Source organism: Drosophila serrata, unplaced genomic scaffold (assembly GCF_035046125.1).
Source record: "Drosophila serrata isolate PLE 108 unplaced genomic scaffold, ASM3504612v1 contig_241, whole genome shotgun sequence".
NCBI classification, from domain to species: domain Eukaryota; kingdom Metazoa; phylum Arthropoda; class Insecta; order Diptera; family Drosophilidae; genus Drosophila; species Drosophila serrata.
The window spans coordinates 27,547-47,841 of record NW_028257139.1 but is presented as its reverse complement, the minus strand read 5'-3'; the positions used below and the strand labels follow the sequence as shown (position 1 = coordinate 47,841).

General features: G+C 40.2%; 1 protein-coding gene across 1 annotated transcript in view; it reads left to right on the top strand.

The window, feature by feature from the left end:
• LOC147643866 (tyrosine-protein kinase-like otk) overlaps positions 1-20,295 on the top strand; it is a 55,285-nt gene that overhangs the window by 13,459 nt on the left and 21,531 nt on the right. Inside the window, exon 2 of the mRNA XM_086832027.1 lies at positions 9,013-9,775. Within this exon, the coding sequence (XP_086688153.1) occupies positions 9,682-9,775 (94 nt within the window). The 5' untranslated portion in view covers positions 9,013-9,681. The remainder of the gene's footprint in view (positions 1-9,012; positions 9,776-20,295) is intronic.

The following is a 20,295-nucleotide window of genomic DNA, read 5'->3' as shown; positions in this document are numbered from 1 at the left end:
ATGTAATTTATTTATTACCGATTGCAGATAAGCGAGCCAAGGCTACTTACAGAATGTATTAACTAATTGCTTCCCGTCAAGGTCGTTTCGTGTTGGCTGCCGAAATCCTCCTCCAACCCCCCCAAAATAACCTCCTTCCGAGTCAGACCCTGAAAAATCAGATTCTCGAGGGCATCGCCTGGCAGTTCGCTGGCTCTGTCTGCGTTTCTGATAAATGAGCATATTTCCCTTTTACTAGAAAAGAAAAAAGGACAACAGACTTGGCCAAAACCAAATTCATTCTAGGACTTTTGTGGGTGATTATCTGTCGACTGAACGGGGACTAATGACCATGAAAAGTGTGAGGGACTGAGTGATGAACTTAAATATTAATTTATTGTTCTTGCATTAGTCTTTAATGGTTAATTTTGTGCCAATATTTGGATTTATAAGACTAGAAAGTGATGTGAGATAATTAGTATGACATTAAGTGAAAGGTTTTTATAATCTATTTCCTATTATTATATCTTTTAGTGGATTTAAATATGTAGAAATCTTTGTGCATTCGAATATTTATGCAACATATTTTCAAGAGTGCAAAAACTGTGTACAGCATTGTTTCCGGCTGTGTTAAAAGCCAGTAAGATATATGCTCCTGTCCCCCAGGACAACCATCAAAGTACAGGGACATATTGAAATTTGATGGCGGCAGTGCACCGTTGGCAGTGTCCCTGGTGGCATTAATTTTATCAAAGTCTTTGGCTGACTCGTTGTTAGGGTGTATGTGTGTGGCAAGGAAAATTTGATCCGTTGCAACAAGACCGTGTTACAAAGGCTACGCTGTGTGTGTGCCTGTGCGTATGTGTTAGCCCAAAGGTAAACAGCGGAGCATGAGCCTGCGTCTGAGCTGAACTCGACGGCAGGGAGCTGAGCTCAACGGGTATTATAAATCAAAGGCAGGTGGCTGCCAGGACCTGCGCCACGCCCACAAAACAAGGCAGGCAGGCAAGCAGCATCCTTTTAATTTTGCCTACGTGAAATTAGTTGCGTAAATCCCAACACGAGAACGCACTCGACAGCAACAAATTAGGCAAAAAGCTTATGTAAGAGGGGAATAAAAATGAAGGCAGCTGGTAAACTATGCGCTTAATAGTGAGAAGCGTGTGCAATAAAGCCACGGCGCGGTAGGGGAGCCAGGAACAGGAACAGGACGAGGGACAACAAAGACAGGCACACCACTCACTCACACTCGCACCCACGCTGGCACACATGTGCGGGCTTCGAGGGGGTCCTGTCTTTGGGGAAATTAAAGCGTGGCAAAAAGTGCCAGGCTTCATGTTAATTTTCATTAAAATTATATTAACTTGTAACGTGGCTGCTGCCTCATGAAAGAGATAGCCTGTGCACATGGCAAGCGAGACAGGCATACATACACATGGGCGAGTGCGACCAAGCGACTAATTTTTAGTGTCCTTGCAAGTATATCAAGGGAATGGGGCTTAAAAAAAAAAGATAGAGCGAGGGAGAAAACAGGGGACATAAGGCGAGTTCAGGTCCTGCGGGACACTTAAAATATTTAAATGCGCAAAATAATAAATTAGAACATTTTTGTGGCCCACTCTCTTTTACCTAAAAATATAAAAACACGAAACAATGTGCTGGCTCCTGGCTGCTGAGGGGGTTGAGGATTCGGGTTTGGGACTGGAGCCTTCTCTCCGATGGTCTTTCAGGGGTAAGGCCGAAAGATCTGGCGGCTGCAGAGTTGCCCCAAGACCTTGCCCATGTCCATGTCCGTGTCCGTGTCCGGGGTCTGACACTCAACATGACAGCAAGGTGCAAGGTGGGCAAGGATCCCTGGTCTGAACTGGGTCACTGTTGCAAAAAGGGAGTAAAAAACTAGGCTAAGCGAAGGCTAAAAGTAGCTGAATAATAAAAGATTCAGACCGAAATAGTAAAAGTAATTATAAGTAGAAATGCAAATGGTATACAGCTTTTTACAATTGTAAATAAATAATAAACCATTACATTTCAATGACATCAAATACAAGAAAAGATTGCTTGGGGAAAATCATTTACTTGCAATTAATGCTTACATATTTACAAGTAAAATGAATACAAATAGGTTATTCATTCAAAAGATTTCACGTTTAAGAGAATTCTTTTATACTTTATTCTTAAACAACTTAAATACTATTTAAAGAAGTAAGGCTGTTTATTTGACAGTAAAATAAACTCATTATTTCTGTGCATTTATTTTCATATGTATTTCACATTTTGCATCATAATAAACTCGTCAATTATGAAATCGTTTTTTCATTAAATATCGATGATAAATTATGAAAAATTGTTTTTACTTCTTTATAAATGCCAGAAAATGGATAAAATTTCGTTTAATTGCGGTAAAGTTAATGGAAAATATTAATAAAATTATACATTGTTATACAGCAAGAGAAAATTATATATTCCACATTGAAACATTGTAGCTTCATTTTATTTACATTGAGTTTTAAAGAAGTAGTACTTCAAGATCTTAAATTTCAAATATGAAACTATAAAGAAAAATTCGTACTAAAACGACTGCGAAACACCACCAATCGCTGGCAATAACTTATACAATTTCGATTCCCACACCTTGATGGCTATAACCTCTTTGTCGCTCTTTGGCCAACACAAACATTCGTCTAAACATTTATTTACACTTGAAGTGGGCCAAAACTTTGGCCCAGCACGTCGGCCACATCTGTCATTATTGTAATTGTCAAGTGTGTCAACTCACACACACAGGATACTAGGATATTCGGAGGAGTCCTATTGACGCTGAGATATATAAACCATTATGAGTTGCTCTCGGCCATAATAATGTCGATGTGAATGGGAACGAGAATGTGAATGTGAATGCGAATGGGAATGCGAGTGCGGAGCGGGAAATGTCTAGGTGTGTGCTTTACGAGTCGGTTGGCGGCAGTTGGCCATTTATTATGTTGCCACATAAACAATATTTTATTTAACATCATTACCAGGGCGGGTATACGCGTGGGATGTGTGTGTATGTGCTGGCGGGACTATAAAAATTGTCAGCTGCCGCGTCTCGGTCTTTTACTTGGCCAGGACCACATAGCGATGTGAATTATTTCACGCTTTGCTTTATTATAAAGCACTTTTATGTCTTCATATAACCCAAACATTTTGAGTGCCGCACTCACACACACACACACACACGCTAGAAGACATCCCGTTTCCGTTTCCGATTGGCATTGTTTCGTGGCGAGCTTTTCATTGCACATCCCACTTGTGCTGTAAACATAAATTTGACGCCGCTACGAAATATCAAAAGTATTTCGAGAGTCTCACATTCCCGCCTCGCGTGAAAATAAAGCGCATCATAATAACAATAAGTGAAGGCTCTGTTTTAAAGGACCTTTTCCGCCGAAGGCCTATAAGTCACACAAACACTCTTTCCACACACACACGCATGTCAGCTGTAAAAATTCGCTTCAGTTAATTAAAACAAAACATTTTCAATTACAAACGCGGGGGCAGAGGGTAGGGGAAATAGCTGGCGGCAATTGCAGCTGTTGTTGCATAGATACACACACACACACACACACCTATAAAGCCGTTCTGCTACAAGGCGCTTGCAAAAAAGTGCAGCATACTTATGTGGGCAACATCAGTGGCTGTTTTCATAGGTGTGAGTGTGTGATGGGGATGTGCATGTGCAACGCCAAGAGTTATTGTCATTGCAGCTGTTGCTCTTACTGCCGCATTTTATTATTATTGTTGCTCTTGCCGCTGCTGCTGCTGCTGCTGCCAGTGTTGTTCCTCTTCTTGTCAACAGGAAGCGAAGCATCATGAATATATTAAAAATAAAAATGTATTTTTCGCCATGTGAGCACTGGCATTCACGGGGTGATATCTTTAAGGACTCGTCTTGATGTTCGAAAGATGTTAAGTGTAGCTATGATTTATTGCAAAATTAAATATTTCTTTATATATAAAATCAAAATCAAATTTAAAGTAAGATCGTATAAATAATAGAGGTTTGAAGCTCATTTTTAATTTAAAATTTAAATTTTAAATGTATAGTTTTGCTCAGAAATCAAGCCTAAATTATATATATTAATATCCAATTTTAGAAACCTGCAACTAACTATACATTGATTTCGAAACCACTTCATTCCAATTTCCCTAACGTGTTAAGAGAGTTTCGCATTTCATGTGCCGGACATGCAATCAATCAATCAATCAATCAGTGGTCACACAATCAACATGATTAGACTCCGTCCCGTTTAATTAGTCCCGTGCCCAGTGAGAGCCGTGAAAAAGTTGTTAACACCGAGGCAACACGGCAATTGTTTGTGCCGTGTCCAAAATGGTTTAGATTAATGGTTAGCCGCAGCTTTAAGTGGAGAGAGTTGGCTAAGTAGGTCATTTTCACGTGTGCATGTCGCTTATCACACTCCAAATGGTGGTCTCTAACCCCTCTTGATACACTTAAAGAAAAAAAGTCATGCCAAGCGTTAACTATCTAAAGGTCAAGGTAGAAAGCAATATTGATTTCTATAAAGACAGATATCAATATAAATAGTGACATTTTTTAAGTTAAAATAAATTAAAATATAAAAATATGAATGGAAGTTAATTAATTGTTTCTTCCCAGTGTATTGCCTATTTCATTCTCACCCGATTTCTCTATTAAAAATTGACTCCGTTTCATAATTTACATTCCCCCCTCCATAGCTAAAATAAAATTTTCCGAGGGTGAATAGAGCCCCAGAAGAGGACATAAATAGCTTTCCAGTGGGGCCATAGATAAACTCTCAGACGCGGGGGTTCCCACATCCCAACCCCCTCTTTCGCAAGACGCAGACAAATTATGGACAAATTATGTCGACCTGGAAATGAACAGCGGGCGAATGCGAGCCTGGTTTCAGCCTCATTATATAGCTGGCTGCTTCCTTCGTTGGCCTTTCCCCCTCGTACACCTCTCTGACCCACACCTCCTCCCACTCCCTCCCACCCACCTCCTCTTCTGTTTGCATGCGTTGTCGTCTGTTTGGCTTTTGGCTTTGGTGCTGCGGCTTGGCCATATTTAAATCGCAGGAAGTCAGCGCCAGGTTAGCTACGGGCTACGGACTATATCCCATATCCCATGTTCTGCTCTGTGTGTGTGTGTGTGTGTGCTATTTGTGCAAATGTATGTAGTTTTTGCCCAGCGTGCGTGTGTGAGTGAGGGAGCTTTCTGTGATGGTGGCTACTTCCGGTCGTTTGTCGCCATTTTCATAATGTCTACCTTTGGTTTGTTGATTTAGTTGTGCCTTTTATTTCTCGCACTACCCATCGTGCTGACTCTGGTTTTATTCGTTCTCTTTTAATTTAACAGCATGGCAAATATTTAGGTCGACATCATCCCCTCACGCACCCCTCCTCACCTAGCTCAATATTAAAAATGCAAGTTGCAAAATATATATATCGCACAGTTTTACGAAAATGTTTTAAATTTTTTTGCGTTGAGGGTGCTTGGAGTTGGCCCCACTGCACAATTTGTTGTATTATTTAGCGAAGTTCACTTGAGCGTGTAGTTGAAATGAAAGTGGGCATGGTCCAGGCCCGCGGGGCGAGCAAAGTGAGTGGTGCGCCAGAAGGGAGACGAGGGATAAGCCGTGTCGGCAGTTTGCCGGAAATTGAGGCAGCAAAAAGTAAAAAACAAAATATATATAAATATCTACGAAAAAATACCGGAAAAAACAGAAACAACGAGGGCCAGAAGAAATTGTTGCAGTTGCAGGTGCAAAAGTGGAGCTCTACCACTCAACCCCTCCTCCTTGCTGTAAATATAAGGTATAAAATATGCAACGAACGGTAGACAGGCTTTTAAAATATTGCTTAAATTTTTATGCCCAGCTGAAGGCGGGATTTAATTGGAGTGCAGCCTGTGGACAGAGTGAGGGAGTTCCTTTGCAGCTTTGCTTAAATTAATTTCCATTCAGCCAATCAATTTGGCTTTTCCCAGCTGTCAAATAATGCCAAATACCCTGACAAAAGCAGATGGATATAGATGGACACACACTATCACTATCTATCTATCTATCTGTTGGGTTGGAGAACGGAGTGGAGGAAATGCAAATCAAATGCAATGCTGTAACAAGAAGTGCAGTGAAATCTCGAAAAGAGTAGGGGAAAAGCGGGGGAAAGCGCACTGAAATGAAATGAAAAAACGTTTGGCAGTTGGAAAAGCATGTCAAGCGACTAAATTACCTTTATGCCCGATGCCACTCACTCAACCCGATCGCTCAAGTTTCTCTCATGTTTATCGATTTCACTTGGCGACAGTTTTTCTATATTTTGCTGGTGCGGGAGGCAAAGGGTTTCCCAGCGATTCTTCCTGTTTCTTTTCCTGATTTCCATTGCTGACTTTGCTTTGTTCGCCGGCTCCTTCTTAACCGCAATTCATTTCATTTCAATTGCCCCACAGAAAAAGGCAACACAGTTGGTGTGTGTGAGTGTGAGTGTGCTGCACTTCCGGTTCCTGCCGTGGCTGTCATTCGTACTGGCTGCTTTTTGCTTGGCCTCCTCTGGCCTGGCCTGCATTATGCATGTTGCTCGCAAATTTAATGTGATTTACCATTTAGACGATGTGCAGACATAAACGACATACAACACAACGACTGCTCGAGGGTCATGAACTAAGTTTATTGTGCACATTTAAATGAAATTGCTGCGCTCAATTTATACGCTAAGCGCTCGAAGGCAATGCCAGGTAACTTGCAATGAAAATAAAAAGTGGACAATAGCAAAAATAATAATGGAAAAGTGTATATTAATCTGGCCGAAGTTTTAAATACCCTAATCCTAAGAGTTGAATATTGTCAGCCTCTGTTTTGAAGGGTTTTCTCTTCTAAAGTGGTATTTAACTAACAAAAATTAATAGATTAAAATGTATATATATATTATATTTCATATAATTTTATACGTTTAACTTCCTAGAAGTGTAAAACCAAGCCAGAGCTAGTGAAAAATAAAATGAAAACTATTGCCACAGGGCGAAAAAAAAAAATGCAACCAACTTCACACTGACTCTATATTCGTTTTTCCCTTGATTTTCCCTCCTCACCATCAACTATTCACTTGGTTTGGGTGGGCTTGGTTAGATTTTTGTTCATTCGTTTTTTCCCCACCCTTTTTTTGTGTTATTGTTTAGCATTGCCAGAGAGCTTTATGGTATATCCGTGTTGTCCTTGCCGTGTTTGTTGTTGAGGCTCTCGCTCCTGGTCGGTCTGGCATCGTTTTTGAAATGTGTGCATATTGTTGGCATAATTGACTGGGTTTTTGTCAATGGTTTTTGTTTGCCACCGTCCTGCTGTTTTTTCAGCCGCTGCCATCGGTTGCAGTGTCTAATGTGCCATTTGTTGACTCTTTCCATGGGCACATGGGCAAATGGGTTCACTGACTAGCCAAGTGACTTGGAATTTGTCGAGCCATTTGGGGGGAAAAGCAGTGCAGAAATTATTACTGCCTAGATATATATCTCAAGGGTTTATGTTAAATGTAGGAAAATTGAATGGAAGATGGGAAAAAATACAGTCTTTACAATCATACTCATTAGAAAGAATTACTATTTAAAATATATATATAAGTTACCCAAAAAAAAAAAACTCATTTACTTAAAAAGCTAAGTGTGAATGTCCTTATAATGAGGCTTTTATAAAAATAATCTCCCTTCCTGAAGATGTCTTAAAAAATAATAATATATATATAAATGAAGATGTTATCCCATGCTCGCTAATCGTTTTTATAAGACAAAGTTTTTCCCTAGTTTTTCCTCGTGGTCTGCTTGGCTTGAAAAACTAAACTTTTTCGCCCCCTAAGGACCCCCACAGCCTCTCCCACATAAGTAGAGACACTCTCCGCCGACAATCTCTCAATAAACACTAGCACAGCTCTTAATTACCCAATGCAAACTTGCTCAAGTAACACAACTTGTCCCTGGGCTGAGCTCTGCGAGGGTGTGACTACTGACATTACCTGCTACTGCCGCTGCTCAGGTGGTCCTGTTCCCCTGACCCATCGCACCTGCACCCACATCCTGTTGCGTTCCTCTCTCCCTCTTAGTCCTTTTGGCTCCCACCAAGTACCAGGTTTTTCCCAGGCGCTGGAGAACTTCGCTTGACTGCCTGTCATACAAGTTTGTCAGCTTGTTTGGCTGCGTGTTAAACAAAAACGTGGCAACAACTTTCGAGTCAAAGTTTTCATGACTCTTTTGTCAATTACCGTTAGTTAGCAAGGGGTGGAAGGGGTGGGCGAAGGGATGTCCTGGAGTCCTCCGGTTGCTTAACTCTGCGGCCACACACACACATTAGGCCATTGACAAGGCGATTGGGAATGTCATGTAAGGTGTATGTTGCTCTGGGTCACGGTATTTGAATTCCAACCATATCTCCCGTGAAAATGCACTGCAGAAAATTATGATGATGGATAATAAAATATATAGAAGGAGTTTTATATATAACTGAACTCAAAGCTGTGATTGTATATATAATAATTCAGAAATAATACCATTCTTTAGTAATTATGTAAAAATTAAAAAAAGGAAACTGAGATTAACTTCCCAACAAACTTTTCCCTCAGTGCTCTTTGTTTTTCCTTCTTCCTCAATTAATTTCCATCTAAGCTAAACTTGGACTATTTGTTTGCTTAACCCACCGTCGAACCGATAGATGGAACTTCTCCTGTGTAAGCTTCTCCCCAGCTAATCCATCATTATTGATTGGCATTAAGTTGTTCCCTGTGTGTGTAAGTGTGTATTGTGAATGTCTATCTGTCCTGGCATTATGTAATGGACTTCGAATTAATGAGCATTTATTTATGGCAGAGCAGTGCCATGAAATCCCCTAAAAGCGGTGCCCAGAACGAACTGGCTTAGTGGGCAAATATGCGAGAATTTTAATTAAAACCCAACTAACCACATGAAACGTCCGCTGACATTACGAGCTAAATCTCTAATTTGATCCATCTCTTTATGTTTAATTGCAGTTATCACTCGGCGAGGAAAAGGACATGGCCATGGCAACGGCTTAGCCTCAGGATGCGAGGAAAAAGGATTTTGAAATTACATTTTTAATGCAGGACGGGCAAAGAAAACGAGCGCGAAATGAGCAACACGTGCGCGTTTTATTTTAAATATTTATAAACAAGAGCGCGCACACACACAGCGTACACACACTTTTATATACAAATTTATATATATAAATGTTTGCATACATATATACATATATTTATATATATATATATATAGGTGACCAAAGTTGAGCCTCGTCAAATTCTATTAAAAATTCATCTTAACGGTTATGCGTTTTGTACAAACACCAGCGTAGGCAGAAAAGGAGCCGTGCAAAGAAAAAAAGAAAAATGTTTGTAAATATTAAAATGAATTTATGTGCAGCCCAAAAAGTTTTTAATTAAGTGAAATACAAAAAAACACGAGTGAAGAGCAAACGAAACGATAAAACGCCGCCAACAAATCACCGAGAAAAGCGAATTAGAGCAACGAGCTTAAATATTTGAAGCGATGTTCGACCGGAGCGAGCCCCATTTATTAGCATATTCAATGCTCGTGCAGTGAGCTCCGGCATCCAAGCCACGCCTAGAATACTAACTAAGCCGCTATCACAGCCAATCCGGATCGGTTGCAGAGCCATAACCATGTCCAGGACCATCTCATTAGTCGTTTGCCTGATCATGGGAGCCATCATATCCTGTGCTAATACGCACGAGCATGCCGATGGCTTCAAGCCGGGTGAGTTTCAGAATTTACTTCTAAGCGATAGACTCTTTTATAAATATTCAAATGATTTCAGCTATGAAATCAAGTCAAAAGTTGGATAAAGGGTTTAGAAAGGGTATTTTTTATATCAAAGACCTTTGTTTCTTTTTATTTTAGGAGGGTTTCTTTACTCTACTTTTCCTTAATTAAAATCATTGCAATTTCGACCAATTAAAATGTATATTTCATCTATAGAGACAATATTTAATCGCGATTATTTCTGTTAAATTAAAAAAATATTTATTGAAAAGATCGAAATTTATTTATTCGGTTGGCATTTTTTGTTTCCATTTTCGTTTTATATTTTATTGGCCATCATTTGCTTTTCAATTTGGTGTATTTGCTCAGTGTCCGTTTCATTTGCAATTGCAATTTTTCACGCCCGCATTTGTTTACCCAAAATGTTTTCCCACTTTTTTTTTGGGGACTTTAAAATGTGGCACTGTTTTTCTTTTTTCTTAACTTTCTGTTCAGTCGCTTACAAGAAATAAAATTTAATTATGCATCAAAAGTTATACATTTTTAATTAGCCATTTTTGAGTTTTCTTTCAAAGGCTCGTTTATGTGTGTCAAGTCAAGAAAAGGGAGATAAGATTAATTTGGGTAATTATGTAGAAAAATACAGTTTTTAAATTCTTAAAATTTAAATGGGAAATATTGTTTTATACAATTAAATGTGTTAAGTTGTTACTACTTCAATTCTTGTGAAATGTGCAATGTACCTGGCCAATTTAAGTCTCCTTTTGGCCATTTATTCGTTTCCCAGAACGCGTCCCTTAATTGAACATTTAAATCCATTGTTTGAAGTTCAGTACATATTTTTTCTGACCAAACATTTAAAAGTGTGGTCAACCAATTTATATATATTCATTTTTTTTTTTGTGTCGTTTGCATAAACGAACAAAACTTTTGCCCAGCGAGAGGTAAAAATGTTTAAATTAATACGAAAAAGAACGAAATAAAATTATGCAATTTTTACAACTTCATTATGGACATTTTGTTGCCATAGCGTTTTTCCACAGCGACATGTGCGCACTTCCTTTCCCCTTCGACCCCCGCTAGTTATAAACGCCAATGTTGGCCACAAATCCACAAAAGCGTCACCTGTGTCACCTCTGCCGGTGCTCCTGGTTCCAGGATCCCGGATCCTGTCCTGTCCTGGCAGGCTGTTGTTCGTCCTGCTCCTGCTCCCTGCGGTGGCTACTTTGGCTGACTGTTTTCTGCCCCACCGGTCTGAGCCTCGAAAAAATGCATAAATTCTCATTTTTATGTGTCTGTGTTGGACTTTACATTAGCTTTGCTACCGATGCTGCCCCCAATCTCTCTCTCTTCCGCTGATTATCCCCGGAGAGCTATAAAAAAATATACATACTACTATATATAGTAAGGTAAAATATATATATGTATATAGTGTGCATGTTGTTATTTCACTGGATATGTGTGTAAAAATTTATTTTGCTGTCCACCTTGGGCCACCACGGGGAATATCGCCCGGCGTTGGCATCTGAAATTGAGTTAAAACCGGAACATTATCATATTGCACAGCGGGGTCCAGGGGGTGGAGCTTTCTCTCAGCAAGGTTAACTTTATTTTATGGGTATAAATTATCGATCATTTGCGTTATGCTACATTTTAAAACGTGTTAGACACAGCTGGCACATAAATTACAATACGGAGCGATGGGCGTGGCGTGGCGCACTTTAAAAGCGCTTTAATTTCATTAACCAACACTTGCGCTGGAAGCTTCAAAGCGCCGCCGCTTACATAATAATTAGTAAAATAAATTTAACCTAAAATATACACAACGAGAGAGAAAAGAGAGAGTAGAGGAGAAAACAAACCATCCCACGGCACCCGCCATTCTCCATTTCTATCTCTGGTGAGGTGCGCCAAATGGCCACATCAAACGCACGTTCACGACCCACTTACTCCTGGTCTTTCGGTCTGGCAAAAGAGGACCAAGGACAGCATCGTTGGCAAATTATTTCCCATCATTTTTCACGCAAAAAGCGCAAAAATTTTGCGCTGACAAGCACTGGGCGAGATGGAGCTCTATATGCAAAGTGGCAATGAGGAAGGGGAACTGGAACGCAACGCAGTTGTCAGCGGGCGTCGATGTCCTGCGACAAGGATTCGGACAGGAGGCAGGGAACTATGAATGCTGGCGTACAATGAAAAGACAACGATGTCGACGGACGACGGTCGAATGAAATCTAATTAAAGGCCGCCAAACGTGCAGCATTCGGGCGAAGTGCAGTTGAATGGAGATCCTTGCTGTGTGCCATTAAAATGCAGACAATGCGAATATTTGGTAAGCAAAGCGGTCAATCTTGGCCAAGATAACGTGGCCATTGAAATTCATGGAAAGGGTTAAATGCTGCCATTAAGGGGGCCTGTTTTGATTGCAGAATAGATCGGGGAATTTCTGACAATTAAACTACAGTGTTTTGCATTTAAATGTTATTTTATCTGAAATGGATATATGTATATATCTTTGCATATAAGTGCAGAAAATATTTATATTTTATTCAAATAAAGACTAGTTTCTTTTATAAGATTTTTATAGTTTTAAAGCCTCATTGGAATGTTTCTTTTGATTACAACCTGAGGTTTAAATGCAATTTTCTGCTTTAAACAAAGTTAATAAGCTTTGATTTTATACAAAAATTATAAAAAAAAACTTTTATGAATCAGAAAGCTCTTTAAAAGTAATTGTATTTCTGGGCACTACCAAGTAATAAGCTTTAATATTTAAACCAAGGAACTTTAGTTCTTGAACAACCTGTGACTTACTTTTTTAGATACTTAAACACGTTGTGCGAATCCTCTTTCATCACAACTTCACAGAGTTAAGATCCATTTCGACCTCTGGTTTGGCTGCCAGCACAAGCGATTTCTAATTCAATTTCGGTGACAGCACATAAATAAAAGAAACATTTTTTGAGCGGCAGCAGTCAAAAGCAAAGCAAACCCAGGAAAAAAAAAAGAAAACTCTAAAAGCAATTTCTTGGCAAAAAAAAAAATATGTACAAGAAAATACTGAAGAAGGAAGGAAAGGAGCACAAATGTCAGTTTTCCCAGGACTCGACCAGCCGCAACTACAAAACTGCCACTACAAAAATATATGTATATATATCCCTCCTTCGTGTTTGTGTGTAGTTCTCCGCAACGTTTCGACGAATCGCTTACCAATTTTTCTGACTGCTGCAAATCAAAAGCAAGGAACGAACGACAGGAATTTCTCTGCTTGTACAGGAGGTCGACAAAAAGAAAAAAATCAACTTTTTAAATTAACTAAAAAACGGCAAGCACAAAGAAACTGGCTGGGCAGCACAAGAGAGGGAGAGAGCGGGGCCTGAGGTTTTAGGGACACGTTGTCGCTGGTGTTGGCATTCGGTTAGAGTATTTTAGAGCAAAGTGGAAAACTTTTAGTGGCATGTTTACAAAATAAACTTCAGCTTGCAAAACGGGCCAGAAATAAAGAAAAATGCTGATTGCCTCCAACAACACAGTATGGCCGAAAAAAATCCAAAATGATTATGATGCGTGGGTGGTGGTGGGGTGGCTCTTATGCATCAGCTGACATACATTTTCGGGGCAAGGTAAGAACGGAACTCTCTGGCTCTTTGATTTTATTTTGTGATTTTGTTTCATTTTTTTTTTTCGTGTGTTGTTGTTGGCCAACTTTTGTTTGGTTTGTTGTCACTGTCACTGTGTATAGGCCAGAAAAGTTTTTTACACCAGTTGTTCATTTTTTTTTTGTATTTGCCTCGTTTTTTTGGGGGGTTTTCCATGTCGACGGTGTTGCTCGTGCTTTTTCTGCTGACAGTTGGGCAAACAAAGCATAATTTTTAATCTGGCCAGGCAAACATTGTTACATATGCGACACACACACACACCACCACATACACAACAAGGGGCAAACTTCACCTGAACGTGGCTTTTAGCTTGATTGTTGATGGGACAGCAAAAGCAGAAGATACAGAGTAACACCAGCCACACACACCCACAAAAAAAAGGAGAAAATTATGTTTATTTGGCTTTGGTCCCGATTTGTTGCGCATACGCAGCGTATAACGCCGTACGTGACAATATCATCAAGTGGAGGTCGGAAAATCTGTTGATTTAGCGTTTTTCAACTCCCCGCATTTTATAAAATGATTTATTCAACATAGAAGAAACCAATTAACGATTAGGCATAGGAGTCCCTACCATCTAACTCTTCCTAAAAATATTTATGTTAATTTCCCTTAAAATCGATTTATTACAAATGCCATAAGGTAAAATTAGATGCGGAAAGACTGTCAAATTTGACAGTTATTGGACGTCATTTAGTCGAAGAGAAGTTCTGGCTTATTAATGCGTAATATGCGGTGGTTTGTGTTTGATTTTTTCCCGTCTGCCGCTGACATTTACTGACCACAGGCTACATGGCCCGCATCCGTCTGCACACATGTTATTTGCGGTTCGGGCCATTTAAAATTCAAGTTCAGGCCAGGCTGACAGACAGACAGACAGAGAGAAGGACGAGCAGCTGCCTTTGACAGGCTGCGTCATGCGAGTGTACGGACCCTTGTCTAGACTGGCATTGCGACTGCGACTGTTTGGCAGTGTGCTCCTTTGAAAACACCCATTCAACCGTGACAAATGGACAGGCTAAGGAGCAGGACGAGGAGCACCTTCGGGGCCAGGCCGGATTGTTTGCAAATTTCTTAACACGAAATTAGTCGCCATAAACAAATGGCAAACAAACTGCAGCAGACGAGACAGTTAGTCGGGTCTAATCGAAAGCAAATAAAATGCATGCCATACCTGCATGCCATAAACTGTCACTTGCATTGTGCCAGAGACACTCAGAAACTGGCAGGAGAGTCAGTCACTGAGAGAAATATATATGGAGTAGAGCTAAAGTATATTAATATTAACAAGAAATCACAACCTTCACAACTCTCTTTTACATATGACCCTTTAAAGTGATTGATTAGCTTTCAGGGAATTATTATTTACCGTTACCCAAATGATTTCATCAATAGTTGCACTTACTTTCAACAGTAATAATTAATAAGCAAAGGGATTTAATTAATTTGTTTGATACTTGCTAGATTGTATCTTAAAGTGTGGTATCTCCAGAGGACATGCAAGGCTCGCCTATGCCCCGTTCCTGTCCTGTCTGTCTCCATTCTCCTGATCCCTTTTTGCATTGACATGGCTCGGCGCTTGCATGCCAAGTCCTCGTTTCATATGCCACCTCCTCCTAGGGCCACGCCCCCTGTATGTTTTACCATAATTCGCCCCCCCCCCAGGTTCGTGTGCCTCACAGTAACCCCCTCTCGCACGGCTTGTCGCCTCTTATCGAATGCGAATGCGAATGGAAATGCAAAACTTGCAGCAGTTGGAGGCAAGGAATTAAAATTGTTTACGCAAAAAGACATTAATGGCGGGGCCCATAGTCACATAGAAAATAGTTACAACGAATTGCTTTTAGGCGCTAACAGGCCACGAACACTTGCCATGTAATGAGTGCAGCCAGAGTGACGGGATCCCCTCCTAATGTCAACAACAATGATAATTGCACGCGAATGTGGGGCAATTGTCAAGGGAAAGTTGTGGAGGGGAATGGAGATACATATATGCAACATATATGTTTGAATATATGTGCTTGTTAGTCAGCCAATGATGAATGGCCTTCGCTAATGGCAAATCAATCAGTGTCGGTGCTGTATTATAAGCATAAGTAATTAGACCGAATAAATTGCACAAGATGATATTCAAAATTAAATATTCCGAAATTTACACACATTACTCATCGTTACTTATTAAAGAGAATGATTTTAATTGATTTGAACTTTACCAAATGTGAATAGAGTGAATGGAGCGTAATTAAATATATAAATAGCTTAAGAATCCTTGCAACAATCGGTAATTTTTAAACATTTGATAGGGTTAAGTGGCTTCTACTTTGGGGATACAGAAATTACGGGATTTGAAAAGTTTCGAGTTCGCCAGAGCCAAAGCAAACACACCTAAATCTGGGGGAAAACCTAAAACCAAACCCCCAAAACCAGGCAACCACACGGAGAAATAATTGAAAAGGATTCCCGGTGTGTATGTGCGCTCTGTTCTCCCGTGTGGGTGTCCGCCTGTGTGTGTGAGTGTTTCGTGGGGGGATCTATGCTCGTTTTTTATGGGGCACACACACATAAATAACCAAAGAATCTGGTGTGCTAATCCAGGGAGGGGAAAAAGGAAAAGCCAGGGGCGGCGCAGAAGAGCTACGAGTGGAATCCTGTCAGAGGCAGAGTCGTCGCAGCGTTGGTGTCGTTTACATTGTCAGCGCATGTCGCGCTTTGAATGCTTTGATTTCATTTTTCATTTGGCTTGTCACACACACACACACACACACACACACACACACACACACACACACACACACACACACACACACACAGAGACACACTCAGCCACACACTCGAGCAAGCCAGCCAGCTAACAATTGCCAGGTGAGCGAAAGGTAAAAGATTTCAGTCCTGCGGGGCAAGGAAGGACTGGCGGCTCAATTCAATCACAAGCTACTTACAGACAAAGCCATTATTCGATGTTGCCGCTGTAATGAATTTGTGTTCGTTTGTGCCGCGCATGTGAAGATGTGTAGCTTTCCACTTTGCAAAGGCGAGGCCTGAGAATACCCTTGAATGCCCCAAACAGTGGTTGTTCCCATAAATAATCCAATTGAAATTTAGACTCAAAGCGCGGCAAAATAGGAAATGTTTCCTTATTGAGATCCCATGTCAGGGTATAAATAATGAGAGCTTCAGGTTGCTGGCTCCCTGTGCTGCGGTGGAAATAAGCAGGATTAAGGATGCTTAAACGCAACTCTATGAGATTCTCATATGCGAAATGCTTGCTCTTATTAAAGGTCACTGAGAAAAATGTTATATCTTTGGATATTCCTTTGAAATTTTCAAAAAGAAGTATAGGAACCTACAGACAGTTGCCATCGAAAACAAAACATATTATTAGAAGTACTATCAATATTTTTGATCGGTTTCCTTTAATTTTAATAACAAATAATTAGTCCAAATGTATTTTTCCTGTGTATTCTCAAGTGCTTCCTGGATAGCTGCCCTCGTCAAGGACTTGTTTCTATAATTACATAAATGAAACGACCCTTAACCATTCCTGAATCTCGCCAGATATTTGTGCGAGTAGAAATTAACCTTGACTCTTGTTTCGGCCGGGTCATCATTAAAGGTTCACAATTTGAATGGCAAAGCACCTTCGCCACTTCAGGTGCGTGGCCCAGACGTGGGCGTGGCGTTGGAGTAAGTGCAAAATAAACTAACAAACTCTAAACATGCAATCCTCGACCAGGTGCGCTTGTCTATGCTTTAAGGTGAATCAACACCCATGGCGGGAAAAAGGGGGCCTGTGAAAGTCGTTTATTTAGTTAGGCGGCCAAGTGATTTTCCTCGGCCTGCTTACCGCCACTAATGCGTAAAGGAAAACCCAGTGAGGGGGGCACAAGTGGTGGCGAGGAACAAACAACAAGCGCAAATTGTCGTTTCGCGCTTCAGTTGAGCAGCTTAAAGCCAGAGTCAACACACACAACGAGTAAGCCCCGGAATTCCTTGAAGCCTTTGTAAGCAGCCGAAGAAAAAAACACATTAAATTGTGTAAATTTTTTTCATGCCTGAGCGGCCGAAAAAAAAAGCTGAAAGAAACCAAAAATACTAAGCATCTTAGGCATTTTCGTGCCGGCCTTTTAAAGATGCTCAGGCTTCCCTTACTCGCCATCCTCCTTTTTGGCTACCTTCTGAAATTGTTTTCGGGTTTTTATTTTATTTATTTACTTTCGCATGAAGCCTGGGAAACTGCAAAAGGAAGAGGAGGAGTTCCAAGGAGCGCCGGAAAGGTGTCCTTCCTCCTTAGTCCGCTGGCTGATTGAATTTTCCAAGCGAGTAATTTTTAAATTGTGCTCCGGTCAGGGCAGATAATTCAATTTTAGTGTTTAGGTTTCTATTACTAAACTCGACAGCCCCTCCACGAAAAATTGAGCTTGCGGTTTCCTTCTTTATTTATATGCAACTTTATGAGGTGATGAAAAAATATTCCGGAATATTTATGGAGAATATTTTATTTTTCGGGGTCTTATGGGACTCTCAAATAAGAATGGAAGCTTACAAACTTTCAATAGTTTGTTCAGTTAATCAAATAAATAAAAAGCTTTAATTACAGATGTATTCATATTTTAGAATAAATTTATCAATAACAAATATATATATAGTTCGATTATGCTTAGAGTAAAAGAATCTGTTAAGCAAATTATTATATAAATAAATACACATACGTTTCATATATCCAAATTTATAATAATTAAAGGAAGTACCAAGATAAGTTACTTGAATTATTTTCCTTATATTTCCAAGCCGCTTTCTGCGCCTTTATTTTAATGTTAAGTCAGGGGAAAAAGTATAATGTTCTTAGAATTACTAATCCCTTTATAAAATACCTGATAATTATCTCTTAATGAATTCATATATGCAATAAATCTTTGGCTTAAACCTGGCCATGAATATTTACTTTCACATTCAGAAACCAAAGTAAAAAATTGTTGATATCCTCGCACACCTGCTCCTTGAGGATACACCCCAATTTCCCTCTATCAAATGCTGAAGTGCACTTTGTTTCAGAGGGAAAGTCCCGCCCTTATCAATGGGCAATCGTTAAATGTCATGTTCAATGCCCTCGGAAGCTCGGTAAATGCCAGGGACCGCAGCAGCGGCGGCTCTTGTATGAAGCAGTTGAGCTGGCTTGGAAAATACCACAATTTGTATGCATTATGCTTGCTACGAGTAACAGATACTGCCAGAGATATGGCCAAGGCTTCATGGCGCTTGCCGCTTGCTGGTCGCCGCTTGGAACGCTCCAGAACTAAGCCAAAAATGCCACAAAACATTTACCATATATCATGCATTTTTACGTACACTTTTAGCCACTTTTCCAGGGCAGCTTTTTCTCTCTCTCTCTCACCTCCGACACTATCGCTGTCTGTCTCCCTCTGGAGCAGACCACCCCCCCCTCACCCGCTTCGTCGTAATTTACACATGTAGTCGGCGGGACTCGTGCAACTCTTGTGGCTGCTGCAGTCCATGGTCCGTTTATCTGGGAAAAGCTCTGAGGGGTAAGCCGGCTTGAACTCGCTATATCTTCGTTTATAGGCCATCTCCCTCTCACTCTGATTCTCTCTCTCTTTCTCTTTCATCCTCTGTCTCTCTCTTCCCACAACCCTGGCAGACGCACACGCTGCGAATACGTAATATTTGATGCTTTAAAGTCCTCTTGCTGAGCGCCTGTTGTATTTACTTTCGCCCGGTTTCGACCTGGCCTAAACAAAACGATTTTTAAGATTTATCGATTTATTCTGCTGTTGTCGAAGGTTCTTTGTGCTGCTTTTTTGTGTTGGTTAAGCTTTTTATGGTCTCGTTGTTATTGTCGCCGAGAAAAAAAAAGTATGCTCTAAACAATTTACTGCTAAATTGATGAAATAAATTTTCCAGCGCACTTATTTTGGTGTATTTGTGCCTCCAGGTTTACTTTTCTTCTTTTTCTGGTTGTGGTTTTTCTGGCAAAAACAGAGCCCCCTGGCAAACGGATTTAAGTTTGGTTCTATCAAGGAAAATGTATATAAATAATCCCTGAACTATTATTGTTATTTTTTGTAGACTCTTAGGTCCAAGTTTTCCTCCGGCTTAATTGCAGCAACCAAATTAATTTTCTTTCCCGCACAATAAAAGCCACTTGCGGCTCTCGACAAATGCAAACTTACAAGGTCTGGGAACCTTTTGCCACACTTTATTGCGATTACCAGGATTTTATTCCAGCCTCATTCCCCCCGCAAGCACACAATCCGCTCCTGTCTGGATAGTAGTTTTTTTCTAGTGCTTGTAAATAACACTTGAGTGACATTTAGTCGTCATCAGGCAGCAGAGAGGCAAAGTGCAATTCAGGACAGGAATAGATTATATTCCTTTTAGGTGCCTTCCACATTTTGGTCGTTAGCTGTGCACTGGAAACAATTTAACAATTTGAGCAAAGATATCTTGAAAAGTAAATTAAGGAAGCAGTAATACAACTTAATAGTTCTGCAGTGAAATATTTAAATAATTCATTATATTAATAAATTTTAAATATTCTTTCCCTTGCTCCTTTATTTTCAGTTCTTTAGTTTTTTTCTGCTATGTTTTATTTCTTATGGACTAATGCCATTCATTTCTGCATCACACCCTCTGACAATTGTGCCGGCCATACATCTCTCCCTCTAGGGTGTCCTGGCCTGTCTGGCCCGTTTTCGTCCTGGCAGACATATCAATTTGACCTCGGCTAAATACTCAGCATGCGATGAGAGTCTAGGGCCAGGTATATTGGCCTCTAGCCCAACTCAATGTCTCTGCCCAGGGAATTTTTAATGATTTTCTCACAACTTCTTTGGGGGG